Here is an 18,146-nt window from a genome sequence, read left to right as displayed (position 1 = left end):
AGTCTCTGCCAGAAGGTCTCGCCACACTTTAGGTTGTCCCGATAATTACTCCCTTGTCCTGCGAGGAGCTGACCGACCTCTGGCTAGCGAGCTCAACGCCTGGCTATGGCACCACAAGCCCTGCATGGCATAATTGCTCCAAATTTACCTGCTTCTCTGTTGAGAAACAAATAAGCATATGTTTTTAATCCACCTAAATGATAACCGTTTTAATCTAGATAAATGGCAGCATAACAGCCAATTCAATGGGCTACACCCTGAGCTCCTGCAAACCCATGCAGACGCCCTCGCTTCACCAGGATGTTTCATTTTGGACACCAGGTAAGGCAGATGTAGAGTTTCTCTTATTTCATGAGCATGTTGCTTTCCACACTTGGTGGGCAATTTCCTCCCGTAAGAGAGCTGCAGAGTGTTTGCTGGACTTTGGCACAAGCATATTGTTGGAAAGAGCATCTGGACGAAAATCCCACTTGAAAGTCCCTATAGCCCTGGGAACGTTATCTGCTGGAGGGGAAAGGAGGAGAGAGGCCGGCATCTCTCAATTGAAGGCAGGCAAAGGAGAACAATGGCACTTTCTGCCAAAGAGCACCTTCAGCTTGCACCTTGTTGCAGCACCCTCGCGAAACATACCAACAGGTTGTCCAGAGCATCTCTGCCCCAACAGGCTGTTCCCAGCCACTCTACCACTGACACAACGCAAGAAACAGCCCCAAAACCACCATCTGTGCAGTTTTCTATGCCCAGTACCTCCAGCCTCTCTTGCAACCGCACACTGAGAACCCTGCTCATCCCACTGCCAAGCTGCCTGGAGACAACACCATGACCCCAGGACACCAGAGCTGGACCCATTACTGCAGCCTGGCTTGGAGCTGCTTCTGTTCATCTCCTGTGCCCCAGAGTATGTTGTCTGCAGGTCAAAGAACAAAGACACATTCTCCTGAAGCCCATGCACATCCAGCCTCTTCTGCAGTAGCACCTAGCTGCAGATATTTTGGGTTGCCGTAGGGTCTACAAGAGCAAAAAAGTCCTCACTTTTTTTTCTTTTTCTTTTTTTTTCCTTTTAAAGAAGTGTTCTGTTATTCTCTTCCACTTCAACCACAGATGTAGCAGTCATGGCATAAACAGGCTGGCATGCTTCTGAAAGCACCCAGCTGCCTTTATTTCCCTTTGTAGGAAACCAATTGTTGGGCATGTAAGAGAGCTGCTTGTACCCTCGCTGCTGTAATGTTGTCAAGCTGCAAGTGAATTTCTTCAGCTGGAGTTTTCACTTCTTGGCAAGCACTGATGATTAAGCTGTTGTTTGGAGAGATTTTAATTTCTTTTCAGAGAGCAATTGCTCCGTTGAAAGGGCTCTTTAAGTTTGTACGATGTATGTCACTCTCCTGCTCTGTATGTTAAACGTCTCCCATTAAAGCCTGGGGGTGGCTGCCCCACAGTCGTTTGGAACGTATCTTCATTGAGACGTTAAAGAAAATGCAGAAAATTCAGTGAGGCACTTAAACCCTGTCTCAACTTTACACATTTGTTCAAGTGGTTTTCTGAGCAGGGTAATCTGCTGAATCAGGGCTGAAATGTCCAATCCTTTTAGCCTTAGAGAGAACTTCCATGTGGCACGGGGTCAGACAGTCTGTTTTTCCAGACAGATGGAGACCCGGGCACGGTCAGAGAAATGCATCAAACCTGTCTTGGCATCTAGACATTTCAAAGCCATTTTAGCCTTAGACAATCTCCCCATTTTCTATTATAACAACTTTGGATTTAAACAAAACTTTCTGGATGAGGAAGCGCGCAAAGCACGCCATACAGTTATACTGCGTGTCTTAAAGATCTGGGACTTCAGCCCTTTGGCAAACAGGCCCTACAGCCCTCCAAAATCCAGTAGGAGGGGGAGGGAAGCAAGAATAAATGGATATCGGCCAAGGCAGAACTGAGAGCAGGAGAAGTCTGTTGTACAGACAGGTCATCCTCCCCCGCGGACCCACCAGGTGTGCAGATTCCTCCATTTACCACAGAGGTTTGTTTCAGGAGCCAGCAGAGAAATTCAACTGAGCAGGTAAAGGTTTTGCTGCTCAGTCTGTGATCTCCACGGGATTTTCAGCTGAGCTACAAGCCTGCTGATGAACGCACCAATTTATTATACTGCTATATATTATACACATCCAACTAGGTCTCATTAGTAACAAACACACTACCCCAAAGCCTGGTGTTGAATCTTTCTTGGGGGAAACGCAAGGGAGAAATCCAACCCACTTTCTGCTCAAGAGCAAGATGCTCAGGATGGTTTGGACACGGAGTTCCATGGAGGGTTTTAAGACATGAAGAAGTTTAGTTATTTTCATATTGCCATTAGGTTTCTGCTTAGCAGCAGGACACAAACAGTAGGTGGTTCTGTTTATAAAAGAATTTTTGAAATCTGGGAAAGATGCTGAGGACTATGTGACTGTCACAATCAAATGATAATAACAATCTAAATGAATGAACATTGACCTAAAAGATTCATTTTCTTACACAATAACAATCCTCCCCACTACTCAAACCAAACATATATTGCAAAAACACAATGAGGATGGAACAGGCTTAAACTGAGCAGGAAGCATGGCTGAAATCCACACCTCTATAACCAGCGGGAAGAAGGTCTATGCACTGACCCATCCAAGACCCCAGAAGAGGTATAAATGGGGCATGGACAATGCCCTGACCACCTGCAGGCTCTCTCCATCAGGATGAGTTTCACACATGGCAAAGCTGCAGCCAGAACTTCCAGCGTGGTTTTGTGCTTGAATTAAAGGCTTAGCTGCTCTGTTCTGTGCCTTTCTTACATGGGCTTGGTCATTCCTAGGTAGGTCCCCACCTCCAGCAGACTTCCAGTACCAGTTCTGAACAAGAACTGATCCACAGCCCCTGTTGAACAGTAGGGAACAAGGAAGGCTTCTCCCTTCTTCTCTCCCAGCTATTTTACTACCTCAGAAATCCTGCACTCGGAGCTGCTGCCAGACTCTTGGCTCCCTGCTTTTCATCCTGCCACTGCTGCCAAATTTTCCTGCAAGCGATCGGTCATACCAAAACACCAGAAATCAACACTACCCCCACAGCAGCAATGAGAGGCTGGGAGTTATCCATCACCCTTGTGTGCACATAGAAAATGGCTGATTCTTATTAGCAGATTACAGTCATCCTAACTGAATAGTAAATACAATTTAACACTAACAACATTAGGGGATTTTCCCTTCTCTATGAAACTGCAGGGAGGAAAAGAGCACGAGCACATCCACGCAGCACCTAAGCCTGGCACAGCAGCTCAGCTCCCACGTCCACTGAGTGCCCGACTCCAGCACGTGTTACACATGCACTGCCAGCTCTGCCACCACTGCTTGGGCCTGGGCATCTCCCTCGGCTCTCAGCACATTTCCCAGAGCAACTTCACACTGATGGTAAAAGTTTAGCATTGTTGAACACCAAGTCCCAGGGATGATCTGTCCCCTAGACAGTGCTATGGGGAGTTTTACACTATATACTTACGTACTCCCTACACTCACATTCCAGCTTTTAGGCAAATGCTGTGTTCACACAGCATTTCAGCTCATGCAACACATTTCAGAAAGCCAAAGTGAAGGCAGAGCATCCTTTTTTAATGCTGCACTGTGGTACAGGTGCTAAAGCCACACTCTTTGGCTTTGGGGACACTGTGCTTTTCCAGCCCCAGGTCCTGGCACCCCAGATTTAGGTGGAGCAGATCTTGCCCCTCAGACACAACACTGACTGCAGAATAGGAAAGAAACCTTATCAGAAAGGTGCTGTATGATTCAGAATGGCAAAACAAAACCTTCCTTTATCCTTATGCTTCCTGCTGAAAACGTAAAGAAAGTATTTTAGCCAATATTTTTCCCCTTATCCTGGCTGGCTATGCTTTTGCTGGCTAAACAGTTTTATCCCTTGATGCATTAATTCAGAACAAGGAGAGCTGATGCACACACACAAAGCATGAGCACAGGAGGCTGAACCATCACAAACCCCCTCAGCCAACGCAGGCTGCCAGCCCCAGGACACGCAAACAGCACCGTAAACAAAGCCTCATTTATCCTCATCCAGCTCAGTATCTAGCTGTTACGGATTTGTGCTTTGTAGACTGGCTGCAGGTCACTGCTAACAGCCAGCAGTACGTTAGGCGATTTAGGAGAGAGGAGCGGTTTCAAAGCCACCTCCACTGAGTCCCACAGGGTTTGCTGTTGCACGTGCTGCTACACCAAAGTAGGCACGACAGTCACGCATTAGCAAAGGCAAGTGCATAACCTCAGAGGAAACCACAATCGTGAGCGAATGGCCAGCAAAAAAAGCCACTTTTAAGCCTTAACTGACAGGTTTAAGAGGTGCCTGAAAGCGCGGGGGCTCTCCAGGCCAGGAAGAATTTCACAAGCAGGCAACAAGCCAAGAGGAACCTTAACACCAAGTCTCCAAGGTGAAGGGATGCCACTTTATGATATTTGGGTAAAACAGACTCCCTTCTGCCCCTACATTTCCAGCACATCCACCACCTCTGGGTTGGGCTGGAGATGGAACAATAATTACATCCTGACCTTCCCTTTCTGTATCTTTATACGAATCAGGAAATTGAAAGACACAAAAGAGAATGAAAAATACCAAGTGAATCATAAGCTATTCTAAATTCAGTGAGGGTATAGTTCTAGTTAGGATCCAATTTAGGGTAAACTTACATTTTATTTGAACTGCTCGTTCCTACTTACAAGCATATTATGTTAGGCCCAGTCCACAGTCTTGAAATACCCACTGGACACTAATATTTGATAGTAGGAAATAGAAGAAACAGGAAAATCTCTTGCCATTAAGATCAAAAGAGAGTGAGTGTACTCTTTGACATTTTTCCTTTCCTGCAAGGAGTCCCTATTTTGCAAAGCAAATTCCACCATGTATCTTTGAGCTCCTGCAGAGGAAAGATAAAAGGTGAAAACCCAGCTCTTTCAAAGTCAACATCAAGACTTCTACCAGCTTGAGGTCTGACCCATGATTTTCTGTAGGAGAACCGGGACCACAGAGCTCCAAACCACGCTCCTCAGCTCCTTGGAAACTCAACCCACACCCCCACTGCGAAGGCATGACTACACCCACAGAGGGGTACATATGGGTAGTGTGAGCAGGGCTGGCTGTGTAATGACCACAGAGCAGAGCTCAAAAACCTTCCAAAACCCCTGAGTATATAACAAAAAGCATTGAGCCCCAGCTAACCACGGCTATGGTATTACATCTAGTGTAGCTATCTCATCTAAGGTTACCAATGTCTCTCTCGCATCCAGTTACAGGCTCAGTAGAGTAATTGATGCTGTTATATATGGCAGTAAAGCAGCATTTTACATGGGGGAGTTTGTAGGCAGGCACAAGACTTCTCTGCGTTTTCTCACTTTGTAAAACAAGGTGAAGTCCCCACAATAATCAGGATCAAAGGCAGGAGAGTGTCTTATGATAGATGAGAAGGTCTTGCATGGGAAAAGCTGGGAATCATTGCTATAGAGAGAAAACCAGGAATCACACTATCATCTCTTTAAAAAGTTTTATACCTCCTAACACAGCCTATATTAGCAGTTTGCAAGAGAAGAATCACCATCATTCTCAAAAGCTAAGCACAATCAAGATGATCCAAAATACTGTTATTTAATTAGAGAACTATACATGGAGGAAGGTCAGGACAGATTTGCTTTAAGCAGAGTCTTCTTGAGAGCTTTATCTGCCCTGGTTTTAAAGGGCTCACGTGCCAGGGGCACCGTATTTTCTCTTGCTGAACATCTGCATTATTTTATCCCCCCTCTGTATATGTGTCCCCAGTACTTAGCCTCAGTTTTCTTTACCTTGTCCCTGCACCTTGGTTTGCCAACAACTTGGAGGCCATCACTGGAGGTGTTCTCCCTCAGCAGTGCTAACATCGGCCAGCACAACGAGTGCAGCCTGGTAATACCTAGCATATTAAAGAACTTTATGAGCACTAATTAATACATTTACATAACAGTCCCAAGAGACAATCTGCTCACCAATTACTACTTCTCATCACAATAACTGTGCTCTAAGGCACAAGTGAAGCAGACACCACAACCCCTGTTGTTTTACATCACTCCCAGCCCTAGTGTGATGCTCCAGGTGAACTTTACTTACCATGGGAAGGACCTATCCTGAGCAGCAGAGGCACGCAGAGCCCCGTATCAGCACCACCAAAGTGGGATGCAGAATGGTTGCATCAGCCCGGTGCAGGGGCTGGGCTGCTCCACGTTGCTGAGAGGCACACTGTCTCTAGACTGCCGTAGGACTAAACTAGTCCCAGTTGCAGCAAAAAATAAAAATAAAAGGGGTTGCTACTCCAGAGCACCTTGTACTTGAACAGCATTGCTGCCCACAGCGACTGGTGCTCTAGGTAGACTTTCCCTAGTTTCCCAATCCAGAAGACGCTCTGCCTGTACTTCAGGGATCTCTGATCTGTCTGTACTGGATTACACTGAAAACAAAAACAAAAACAAAAAAAAAACAAAAACAACAAAAAAAAACTGTTCACAACACCAGACTGTGACATTTAGTCCTCTCACTGTGGGGAAAAAATAATAATAATTTATTCTGTTTTAATGTATTTCCAGATCGCGCTGAAAGCCTAGAATGCACTTCATTTGCAAGAGAAAAGGTGCTTCCTTGTCTCCTGTCCTCAGGACACAGCAGCTTCCCTAAATCACCTGTTGCTCCTTGGACCTCTTTGAGTAGAAAACAGGCCACAGCTGACACATCTGCAGCTGACAGAAGTGCCTGTTTGGAGATATTGCTCTGGTGCTATTGCACTGCTGATTCAGGAGGGAGTTTTCCCCAGCTTATTCTCAAAGCATTTCACCTGATTGATGATTCAGTCTTTTTGCTTCGAGCATAAATCACCTTCCAGATAAAGGCTTGCTAGAAAGCTTTCTTTGGCCCCAGTTAAAATGAAACTCCATGAAAGTCTAAACAGCAGATCAGCAAGGAAAAATTGGGCTGAGATTTGTGAACTAGTATTCTCCCTGACCTCCTAATTCCTCAATTTATCACAGGAGAAGGAACAAATATTCGTAGGGTAGATTACTTACTGCAAAGCCTTGCCTTTGATGGTATTTTTCTCTAAATCTGCATGAAGGCTGTATCTGTACCACCTGTGAAGTCATCTCAATCCTTTGGAAATGACTAAATAGTCCTTGCAAAGAACCTCCCACTGGAACCTTTGGAAAGACCTGAGCCAAACCATCCAACTCAAGCCCAAGCTTCCTCTTTCGTGAGCATCAGTTTGCAGCAAACTCCTCAGCTTGCCTGTTGCCACCACAGACCTAGAAGACTTATTTTTCTGTCTCAGAGCTGCTTTCAGGACAGAGCCAGCTCTGTCCCTTGGTTAAGTTACTGTTGAACTGGTGAAGCATGTCTCACCCTGCGACTGACCCCAGCCATCATGATTGCAAAGAAAAAAAACTAGCTGCTCTTAGCACCCCACAGCAAAGGTCATAGCAGGAAAAGTGGAGCAATAGCAAAGCCCCATTGATGCAGATCCATCAATCTCTCACTGTTTTGCAGAAGGAAATGAATGGCCCATTAAGGAAGCAGTCTGTAACCTCAACTTCCCCATAATGGGTCTCAGTCCTAGACTGCCTGGCATCCAAGGGATTTCAGCTCTAAGAATGGACCCCGTGCAGGGCCATCTGCTTTAACAGCAGGAAGGGAAAGGGTTTGCAAAGCAAGGCAACAAACCTACCCTAGCCAAGTATGCCCAGCCTGTGGCAGTGGTCATACAATAGCTGGGTTAAGGCTGAGCCTGAGGAGGATCTAGTCAGGTTTCTAGTTAGCAGCACAAGAAACACCAGCTTTTTTCCTTATTAATGCATAGTCACAGTTTACATAGACTGCATCTTGTGGTCCCACTGCCTTTTGCAAATCTTAAGCAACACACTGAAAGTAGGTTCGTAGCTCAGCTCTGACACCTGGGGAATGGAGGTTTCCTTGAGGAGACCAGATGCTGGGGCTAGCAGGAAAATTCACTTTATCACTGCAAAATTTTTCTGAATGCGAGAGGCAACATCTTATGATAATCCAGTATGGGACCAGCAGGAACCCAGCTGATTCCAACAGCATTACTGACAAGCACATGCAGGGCTGAGCAGTGCTGGAAGGACTGGACTTTGCACTGCTGCTACCTCTGCATCCACAGACACTCGCCATACCAGGCTTGCAGTCATTGCTGCAGCAAGCTTTGGGCTTTTGTTTCATTTTTACATTTGACAAACCTAGAGTGGGCACGGAATAAACCAAGATAAAAGCCAAGCAGCCAGAAAACAGATGACTGAAGCTGTGAAAAAGTTAAGGACTGTACAAAGTGGATCTTCTCTCCACCCACACCTTTTCTTGGCTGCTAACCTGCAAAAGCACAGCCAGCTCTTCAGCAAGCAGAGCAGCACAGGACGGGGTGACAGCGTGCAAGGGAGGGCCAAGGAAGGGGGCAGAGCTGGCTGCTGGTGTCGGCTGTGTGCAGCCTGCCAAGTGGTCCAGTAACACTGCACACTGCTCATCCTCCACCCAGAGATGTGAGCCCACCAGCCATTACAACCTAACCCAGGGTCCGAGGCAAGACCTGGTATTGTACAACAAATACGTACTGCATCTCATCCAGGCATCTGTTTCCAATTAGATTAATGGACATCTAAAATGATACTATAATAATTTTCAAAGCAACCCCCAAAATCAATATCCCAATACTAAGCTCTGGTTTTTTTTGTTTGTTTGTTTGTTTTTTTGCGTATGGTACAAAAGGCAGTTTGGGAGAAGATGATCTAATACACCACGTATTGATTAATCAATTCCAACCAGGATGCTAATGGGCTTTTCTTACAACAGTTGGCAGTAGAAGGAGGCAGTGGGATTGTTGAATGAGAGTAGGAGAAACTGGTTGTGTGATGAAGTTTCTGGGCAAGGGGAGGGCATGCAATGGGGAAATGAGACCTTCTTGAGATCACTCTAAGGCAAAGACTTGGAAGAAATGGAGGAACTGAGCAACAAATGGTAAAGGTAATAAATCAGATATATTGGCTTCAAACACAGCAGAATTGTACCTTGCAATTTACTGTGGTTGATATTAATAATACTCTCCTGTTGCTACAGAAACCCTCACAGGAAGGTCTGCAAACGAGCCCAGCATGGGTCCAGAGTCTATAATGAAGTAGACTGAATATTTTGTCGTCCTACCGGCCACTGAAATGATCTATTAATGCCTATTCCAGTTATTTTTCCACATTAGCAGTTTTGTCTAAGACAGGGTGGGGTAATTCAGATCATCCACACATAGCTGTCTCACCGCCTGTCCCCATACAGTCAACAGAAAGCAGCAGCTGCTGTAGGCATACATTGCTAAATTATCATCATTCCTAAAGTGAGTTGGAAAGTGCTCTCTCCTCCGTGCCCCTGGACTTGACAAAGTCCTTTACTACCACAGAAAATGAGAGTACAAACCAGACAGGCCATCCCCCAGACCTGTTACACCTGCTGTGGAAATACTGGAAATATGGGAAGATCCAAGCAAAGCATGAAGCTGGGGACAACAGGTCTGTGACAGGCACACAGGCCCCTGCTGACTCCCAAAGAGAGGCTGGGCACACTTCACAAGAAAATAGGATACAGTTGCTGGAAACCAGCTGGAGGGATCTATTCCCGGCCTGTGTAAATCACCTCCTGGCCCACAAAGAAGGCAAGGGTTAGGAGCTTGCCTCAGTACAGGACACCTCAAAAGCGTAAGTATAAATTACAGACACAAGCGACAGCATTACGCTACCAGAAATACAAAGTCATTCAGTTGTTGTGAAACGTCTGGGGTTACTCCACTTTTTTAAGAAGGAGAGCAATAAAGCTGACCAAGAGGTTTTGACCTTGAGTGGTTGCAACAGTCGTGGTTCCGGCTGGCCGGAGGTGGAGGCAGCAGAGGCCCTACCGACACAATTCAGCCTGGCGTATCTTCTCTTTAGCCAGGGTCGTGCCAGGCATGAAGGTGATGGATAGGGCTTTGTAAAATTGCACTGATGTTGCCAAAATTAGTACTGAATCTCCACACAAAAATCCAGCCCTCACTGTTCATTGCTGCAGATTACAATGCCTATCAGAAAGGCTAGACCCAACCGAGAGAGGAAACCTTCAGGTGCTAATCAATATGGAAAAAAAAAGGCACAAACCGACTTCTTTTTTCCTGCAAACCATTCTCAAACTAGTGCAAGCAGGACCAGCACCCCCAGAGTCCTACAGCCCCATCAGCAGACTCACGTTGTAGAGGATGTCGGTCCACCCCTCCATGGTGATGCACTGGAAGACGGTGAGCACAGCGAAGAGGATGTTGTCGAAGTTGGTGATGCCGTAGTTGGGCCCTTGCCAGTACTCCCTGCAGGTGGTCCCGATCTCGCACTGCCTGGCAGGGGGCTCCTCTCCGCAAGGAAAATCTCCCACCTCGTCGCCTGCAGAGGAGAGCAGAGGGGAGAAAAAGTCACCGACCAAAGCCAGGCAGGCAGCTGGTGCTGCCGTGTCCTCCTTGTGCCATCACATGAGACTGGTTTGTATTTCAGGCTTCCTTGTGTCACTCTGGGCATGTAAAAGATGTTACACTCATGTGAGCATTTATACAGTGCCATGCTGTAAGGGGGCAGTTTAACAGCAGGGTGGAGCAGAGCTAACCCCAAAGCGCCCACAATTGGCAATTAATTCTTCAGCCATGTCATATGTAGAATCACAGAACCATGATAATCTAGGCTGGAAAAGACGTTCAAGATCAGCTTGTCCAACTTGACCTATTCTGTTCCATCACTAAATCATGTCTGTTAGTGCCACAAATGAAAAACACCATGAAAAACAACAACAAAACAAAAATAAATAAAAACCAACAAACAAACACCACAGCACGGTAAAATAAAAACAAAGGCATGGGAACGGTGCACACCAAGAGACACTGAGACATCCATACACCTTCATACAGCATAGCTAAGTGCTAAACATTGGCACTATAACATTAAAACAAAAGGCAGGTTCTGCACTAGTGCCTTACACACGAGCTGCTTGCGGAGAGCCCCAGAGCTGTCCAGACGCTGGACCACAGCTGCATGGGGAGCCTCCGTCTGCATTACAAGGCAGTACCACCACGGCAGCCCCTGAGCTGGACCAACAGCTCCAGCCCCACTGTAAGCTTTGTGTTTCTGCCCAAAGGGCAATGCTGGCAGAGAAAGCATCCAGCTACCAGCTTGTCTGCAGCAGGGATGGGGTCACTGCACTGAGTTTTGGTTCAGACCCAGGGAAGCAAGGAAGAAAAAGTCTGTCGTGGTTAAGGACCTCCAGGGATGGCCAAAAGAGTGGCCCATGTCTTCCAGGGCCAGCTGTGAAGCATTGCAGCCCTCCAGAGACATTGTGAGCACCAACAGAGAGCAGTTTGAAAACCCAGCACTTTATTTTTCTAAAGTAAATAAATACACTAAGCAATGTTCCTATTTACACAGAGATGCAATTCTGGAAATATTAAATGGTTTTAAAAGTGACATGTTATGGTAATGGAGCAGCAAACTCCACAAAATCAAATTCACCAGGGGGGAAACAAAATCAGCGCTAACAATAATTAGGAGTAATCATTCCATAGAGCAAAGCCTGCAGGAGGAAAACAAGACCGTCACTGGCTGCAGGACGTGTGCGCGCGTGTGCGACCTTTTCCTGTTGACTCAACACCTTAATGCAGGGCATCTCTCCCCAGCTCCCATATGGGTCACCACAGGCTTTCGTAAGGGCTTGGTGAGACAGGGCTGCACAAAGAAGATATCAAATCTGGCTCTTGCAGACTGTTCGTGAGCGTGCCTTAACAAAGAATCCAGTTTTCTCTCCGTTTGGCCTTTTGTTACCAGATAATGCTCTGAAAATGCAATGCATGTCCTTGTTCTTTTTGAGAGAGAGATGCTGATGGACCAGAACTGGTCCCTGCTCCCACGGCTGGGGAAGAGACAGGAGGAAAGGGGAGTGTCAAGGAAAAAAGGGGGGAATAAACGTGATGTCCTTCTTTCCTACAGCAGCTTCAGGGTGCTTGGGCTGGGTGAGGAGCTGCAGAGGGCAGTCGCTTAAAAACCCTGTGTCAGCAGAGTAGGCTGCATGGAGGATGCGGGGAGAGGAAAGCAAGGCAGGCACTGGAAAAAGCACAGCCAATACTTTTTTTTACCCATTTTTCATCAAAATTAAGAGGTGTTTTCACTAGCTCAGAACAGTCTGTCCATCTGAGTGGCAGCAGCCCTGAACGACCCGTTTGCCGTATTTTGGTCCCCAGCATCCCTCTAGTGCAGACTGTTACCGACCTACCCAGGGCTCTTGGGCTGTTGCAACATTTACTGCTGACACCTCCACTCGGTTCCCTGCACAGTGAGCTGAAGTCACGGCTGGTACCACTCATCTGGCTCCCAATTCCAGGGAAAATCTCCAGAGTTTGCTCACTTTGGGGATTTAGAACAGAAACCAGAGTGAGCAAGTCCTCATCCGCTCATTTGCTACCCCTTGACAGAGGCATCTCTTTAATGAGGTTCACATTTCCATGCTGAAGTCAGCCTTTGAAGCCCGTGGTATCAGGCCTGGGCTTGTTAATGCACCTCTTCGGAGCCGACGAGCACTTAGGACTGAACGGCTGGGCTGATGGCACCGCGGGATGCTCCGCTGCTCTGCTCACAGGGGACTGCAGCGCCAGGAAGCCTCGCCGCCCTGCCTTTCCAGAAACACCACCGCGCCGTTTCCTGCGCAGCGGGTCGAATCGATCCCCGTAATTCGCCCAACAACAGGCGCATTGCCCCTCGAGAAAAGCAGGGGCAGCGCCTGTAAGCGCAGGCGCCTTCTGCACCGCCGGCCCGCCCTGCTGCCGAGCCTCCAGGTGCCGCGATGCAAGGTGCGCAGCAGCATCTTTTGGCTGTGCTCCCAACTCCTAGCTGGGCCCCCCAGCAAGCAGCAGCCACTTACACACAATTTGTACACGTGGCAAATCTGTCCTCAGCCCCCAGCTTGGCACGGAGACCTCAGCCTTCACCGAGGTCAGAGAGCTGTTTGCAGAGAACACGAACAGCACTGGGGTTTATCTTTCCATATCGAGTTAACCAGTTTCTGGAGGGGCAAATAAATAAATAAATCGTCCTTTTGCCCGCTGGCGACAGTCACCGCAGCAGAGAATGAGGCACAGAGCCCAGCACTCCCAGCCTGCAGCCACCACCTGCAAACCAGGGATGCGAGAACTCACCCATCTCGTTCTGGGGCTGCAATTCAACAGATCTGAAAACTCCCCTTGAAAACGCAAACCTCTTCAGAAGTGCTTTCTCCTTCACCACCTCAGTGAGAACGCTGCTACATCCTACACACCAGTGTTGTCACCGGTGTTATTCCTCTGGGATCGCTGCGGTAGCCTTAGACGTCGCAGTGAGCTGAGACCTCTTCTGCTTGGCACCAAACACACACACACCAAAAAGATTTCCCTCTCCTACAAATCCAGCCTGAAAATTCATTTCTTCCAGGAAGCACCGTGTTTTGCTCACAAGCAACCTCTAAACACCCGACTGTCCTTTACAAGTTGTATTCTGTTTCGCTAATGAACATAAGCAAGAAAACAATTTCTCCCTGCTTTTGCAAAGCTCTGTGTAAACTGAATATATTAAACTGTTTCTATGTTGTTGTTTGTTATAAAGCCTTGCGAAGGATGCCCAGAGATTTGGCTGGGATGTTCTTTTATTACCATTTGAATGCATATAAATAAATCAATATGAAGACCTATTAGTGATAATCACTGAAAATACAAGACTGTGCTTTAAAGACAGTCAATTATACCTTAAATTGCAATCTTTTGGAGACAGGAACAATATTTCCATCTGTGGATAGTCCAGATAATCAGCACATATTAGCACTACACTAACAGAAATATTAAAAAATTACATGGGGAAAAAATGGCTTTTGTTTGTCTGTGTGCTTTTAAATTGAAACAAATTCGACAAGCCTGAGCACCTGCTGTGCTGCCAAGGCTGCACGGTGCCCCCTCACCAGACCCTCTTCCTATTCACCTTCATGACTGCTCCCTGCCCTGCTCTGTTTGAAGGACATTTTTATCCCTTCTCCAGAGGGCCCCTTGCCTTCCATTTATTTACCTTTTCTTTTTTTTTCCTTTGCTTGCTCCCAGTCTTTCCACCCTTTCTGATCTCACTGATGTTCTCGTACCCCAGAAACCTTCCAAGGAAATTCCCCAGTCAGAAAACTGTTCAGAAAGTGACACCCACTGAAAACACGAACAGAGACCAACAAACTAAACTAAAACCCACCCTTCAACAAGCTGGAACCACGGGGATTTTTTCTACACGTCTGTTATGAAAAACAAGTCTCCCACACCAGGAGGTCCTAAGCACCTTCATCTCACTCTTGTGTAGATTGACAGCAACCCACCAGCATCAAGGCTGGGTGTAAAAGTGATGGAAGGATCTGTCCCAGTGCTTGTAGGGTGAGCAAAAGTCAGGTAAAGACAGAGGGAATACAGCAAACGTTGAGAAGGAAAAGCAATGTAAGAGCAGGATGGAGAAAAGGATCTTATGGAGATGGAAAGCATCCCGATGAGGTGATGGGGCCTGGAAGCGTCACGACAATCCACTGGGATGGCAGCAAAGCCCCAGTCTCACCTGTCTCGTTGGAGAAGCAGGTTTTGTGAAACTTCCCCATGTAGAACTCCAGCCCAATGATGGCAAACATCACGATGGCGAAGAAGAGGAGCAGCCCGATCTGAAGCAGGGGCACCATCGCCTTCATGATGGACTTGAGGACAACCTGCAAACCTGCGGGGCAGGGAGAAACAGGTAGTCAGCGAGGGACGGAAAACAAGGGTTGGAGCAGGAAATAAGGGGGTGTCTAAGGGCAAGATTAGGACTGGCAACATCATGCAGTGCTGCATTCCCCAGGGTGCTGTAAAGACAACACTACACACATCACACTCTGCAGATGTCAGACACGCAGTCAGGAGTTATCTTTTTCTGACCCCCTTTCTTCAGATCACAGTCTCAAAGCCCTCCTAAGCTTCAGAGACACAAAAAGGACTTTTCCGGCAGCCAGTGGAGTCCCAGGACTCAGCTGGGAGCTGAACCAGGCCCTTAAGGCTGATCCTGTGACCGTGGGGGTGGCCTCAGGCCTGCTTCCAGCAGAGCAATGCAGAAGGAAAAGGAACAAAAAGAGAACCAAACACCGTCTTCCAGGGCTCTCCATCTATAGCTTTTTCACTGGCTCTGAAACTCATTTTCAATTAAAACCAGGAGAGATAAGGCTAGAGAGGCTGGCAAGATGGAGGTGTCAGATAGCGTCACGCAGACGCACATAACAAAATAAATTCAACGATAGCTGGCAGCTGAGAGCCACCTTGGCAGCCCGCTCAGAGGTGCTGAGAAGGAAGGGTCATCAGAGCCTTGCCACCTTGTTCTGTGCAGCTCTACCGAGGTCAACGTGGGACACACAGAAAAAAAAAGCATTCAGATCTGTTGGAGAGGAAAAAATACCTGGAGTGTAGAAGAAAAGAGTATAGGATGCTCGTATACGAATGAACCTCAAGGCCACACATTTACTACATGGTGGGAAAAATACAGTGCACACAGCTTTTGCAGCATCACTAGAACATGAGAGCAAATGACGCTGTATGGGAAAATGCTGTGCTGGACCAGGGCACGTCACCAGGCAGGAGAGCATCCCCCCAGGACAGGAACACCCTGAGGGACCACAAACCCATGCAGGGACACTGAGGCCCAGTGTTTATGAAAACATTTATATGATTACTTGAGTCCTTCTTTTCCTCATTACCCAAATCAGTAAGCAGATACTTGTGTTGGCTGGAAATAGTTTGTGTCAAAATTCCCCAGCTTGAGGCCTTTCCCCCCCCCCCATAACACTCATCAGCAGAAGCAATATCTTTTACTGAAACAACTGCCGTATATAGAGAAAGTAGAAAATATTACAGGCACACAAGGACCATTCCGAGCTACCCTATTAAAAAAATACCAGTACTTCCACAAACCTTACTTCCCTGACATCCTTAGACATGGGCAAGACAAACAAGAAAAAGAGCCAGCAGCATCTCCTTATTAGAGACCCTATAATTAAATAACATTTTTCCCAAGCCTAGCCAAGGACCTGTGCTATGTGGGGATTCAGACTGAAGCCCTGCCCGTGAAAGGATGCTGATTTCAGGATTTTTTGGATGCTGTTAGTACCTGGCATAACCCCTTGCTGGGTCTCTATGGCACTGGCATTTCAGCCCCACGGTAGCAGAGCTGATGTCCCAGCCTGCAGCCTGGGAGGAGAGGGGCTGCCCAGGGGTTAATGCAGAGCATTCCACGGAGCTAAGGGGTTTGCTGCAGGGAAAACCTCCCTGTTCCATGCTCAGAAATGAAATATGCTCCTGACAGCCATCCCCACTAGTGGGCAGAGCAGCTGGTGAGCAACAACAGGCAAAAAGGCAATAAGCAATGGTGCCAGGGCTTGGGCAGTCTCAGGGCATAAGCGAGGCATGATGCAGCCCCCCATCAGACCCTTCACATTGGCATGTAAAAACCGATCAAGTTGCCAAGGAGAAGGCAAGAGTAAGTCCTATCCATTCCATGCCTTAGTTTTTCCCCTGGTGTTACAGAAGGGACAAACCCCCCCGAGTGTGAGATGCTCAGCTGGTAAAGTGGTTGGAAGATCCAAGCTCGGGGCTAGGGGCCTGAAAGCTGCAAAGTTTTGGTCTCATGGCTTCGTATCCGAATTGAAACGATCCAACCCCAATGTCACAAGAGTCCCAGGACAACTACCTGCCACCCACCTGCACAGCCTGGGAGTGCATTGCTGATATCAGGCGCTATCCACAGCCTGGGGGAACAAAACCAGGAGCTAGCAAGAACAAGGAGCCACAGACCACGAAGGCGCAGAGGAAGAACATATTGCTCAGAAAAGCACGTTACACCCCAGAAGCTCTAGAACCCTTTGGCTATGAAGGTGACATTATCACGGCACTCACTTGGGATTCCTGACACCAGCTTCAGGGGCCGCAGCACTCGGACAGCTCGCAGGGTCCGCAGGTCAAAGTCAGTCCCAGCGGTTGCCAGAATCCTAATGTCAAGAAAGAGAAGAGGAAGAAGAGGGGAAAAAATGGATTAAATGCAAATTCCTGTTTCCAAAGCATGAACAGACATATTCAGGCTGCTTCAGATTTTATACCTGTCATTTTATTGTAAATTGTATCTGCTGGAAACCAATAATTTGCAGAGCTGCTGAGCTTTAATCAGACTGTAGGAAAATCCACAGTATCGGCTTGTTTAAGGGGCTGCTTACACACAGCGAGCAGGCCTGGCTCTGGCCCTTAGAGAACAGCACCCTGTACTTATAGGAAAGAATACACCATTTTAAGAATGAGACGGTGAAAAGAAAATAACCCCCTCAGTTACGCTAGAAATTACCTGCCAGAGCTTTTCACTACAATAAATTCAGGAATTCCTCAGGTACCAATGCGTGGTGTTTCTTAATATCTGAAGTAGGGTCTGGTAATATACTTTATCTGTGTGAAATTAATTTTTGTTCAGAGCACCTTATTCGTGGAGACCATCCAGAGAGCAGGGTGCATTTCCTCTGGTATGCTGCTGTAACTCTGGTAAGATATACAGATCCCAAACGATTCTTAAAAACTAAAAATGAAATTGCTTCAGAAAATGAAAGAGCTCTGGCGTTTCGGGACACAGTAAAGGAAGAAATAGTCACAGTATCCACAGTCCACAAAGACATGAACTCCTTGAGTGAAGAGCTGCTAGACACACACGACCCACAGAGAGCATGGCAAAGCTTCATTCACTAATTAGTGTAGCTCTTCCTTCAACATTTCAACAAAAAATTCTTGATTTAAGACACAAGCCAACCATGCAGTTAGTCAAAACCCTCTCACTAACTCCCTCTTCACTGCCCAATTTAAAGTGATGATGGGTGATTTCCACTAGTTTTGCCAGGTTTGTCCCCAGGCTGCTGTGTCAAGGCAGGGGGTGCTGAGCAGCCAGCCCATGGTGGGACGTGCAAGCACCCAGCCACCTGGCAGTGAACACACTTGGAGCCACCAC

General features: G+C 47.2%; 1 protein-coding gene across 17 annotated transcripts in view; it reads right to left on the bottom strand.

Annotated features, from left to right (window-relative positions):
- LOC121057530 (voltage-dependent N-type calcium channel subunit alpha-1B-like) overlaps nucleotides 1-18,146 on the bottom strand; it is a 284,260-nt gene that overhangs the window by 162,877 nt on the left and 103,237 nt on the right. For all 17 annotated transcript variants that reach the window (XM_040531855.1, XM_040531860.1, XM_040531856.1 and 14 more), the window contains 3 exons: nucleotides 17,060-17,151; nucleotides 14,703-14,855; nucleotides 10,309-10,496 (listed from right to left, as the gene is read on the bottom strand). In XM_040531855.1, the coding sequence (XP_040387789.1) occupies nucleotides 10,309-10,496; nucleotides 14,703-14,855; nucleotides 17,060-17,151 (433 nt within the window). The remainder of the gene's footprint in view (nucleotides 1-10,308; nucleotides 10,497-14,702; nucleotides 14,856-17,059; nucleotides 17,152-18,146) is intronic.

This window comes from Cygnus olor, chromosome 19, assembly GCF_009769625.2.
Source record: "Cygnus olor isolate bCygOlo1 chromosome 19, bCygOlo1.pri.v2, whole genome shotgun sequence".
Taxonomy (NCBI): Eukaryota; Metazoa; Chordata; class Aves; order Anseriformes; family Anatidae; genus Cygnus; species Cygnus olor.
This window is presented reverse-complemented; position numbering and strand designations above follow the sequence as displayed.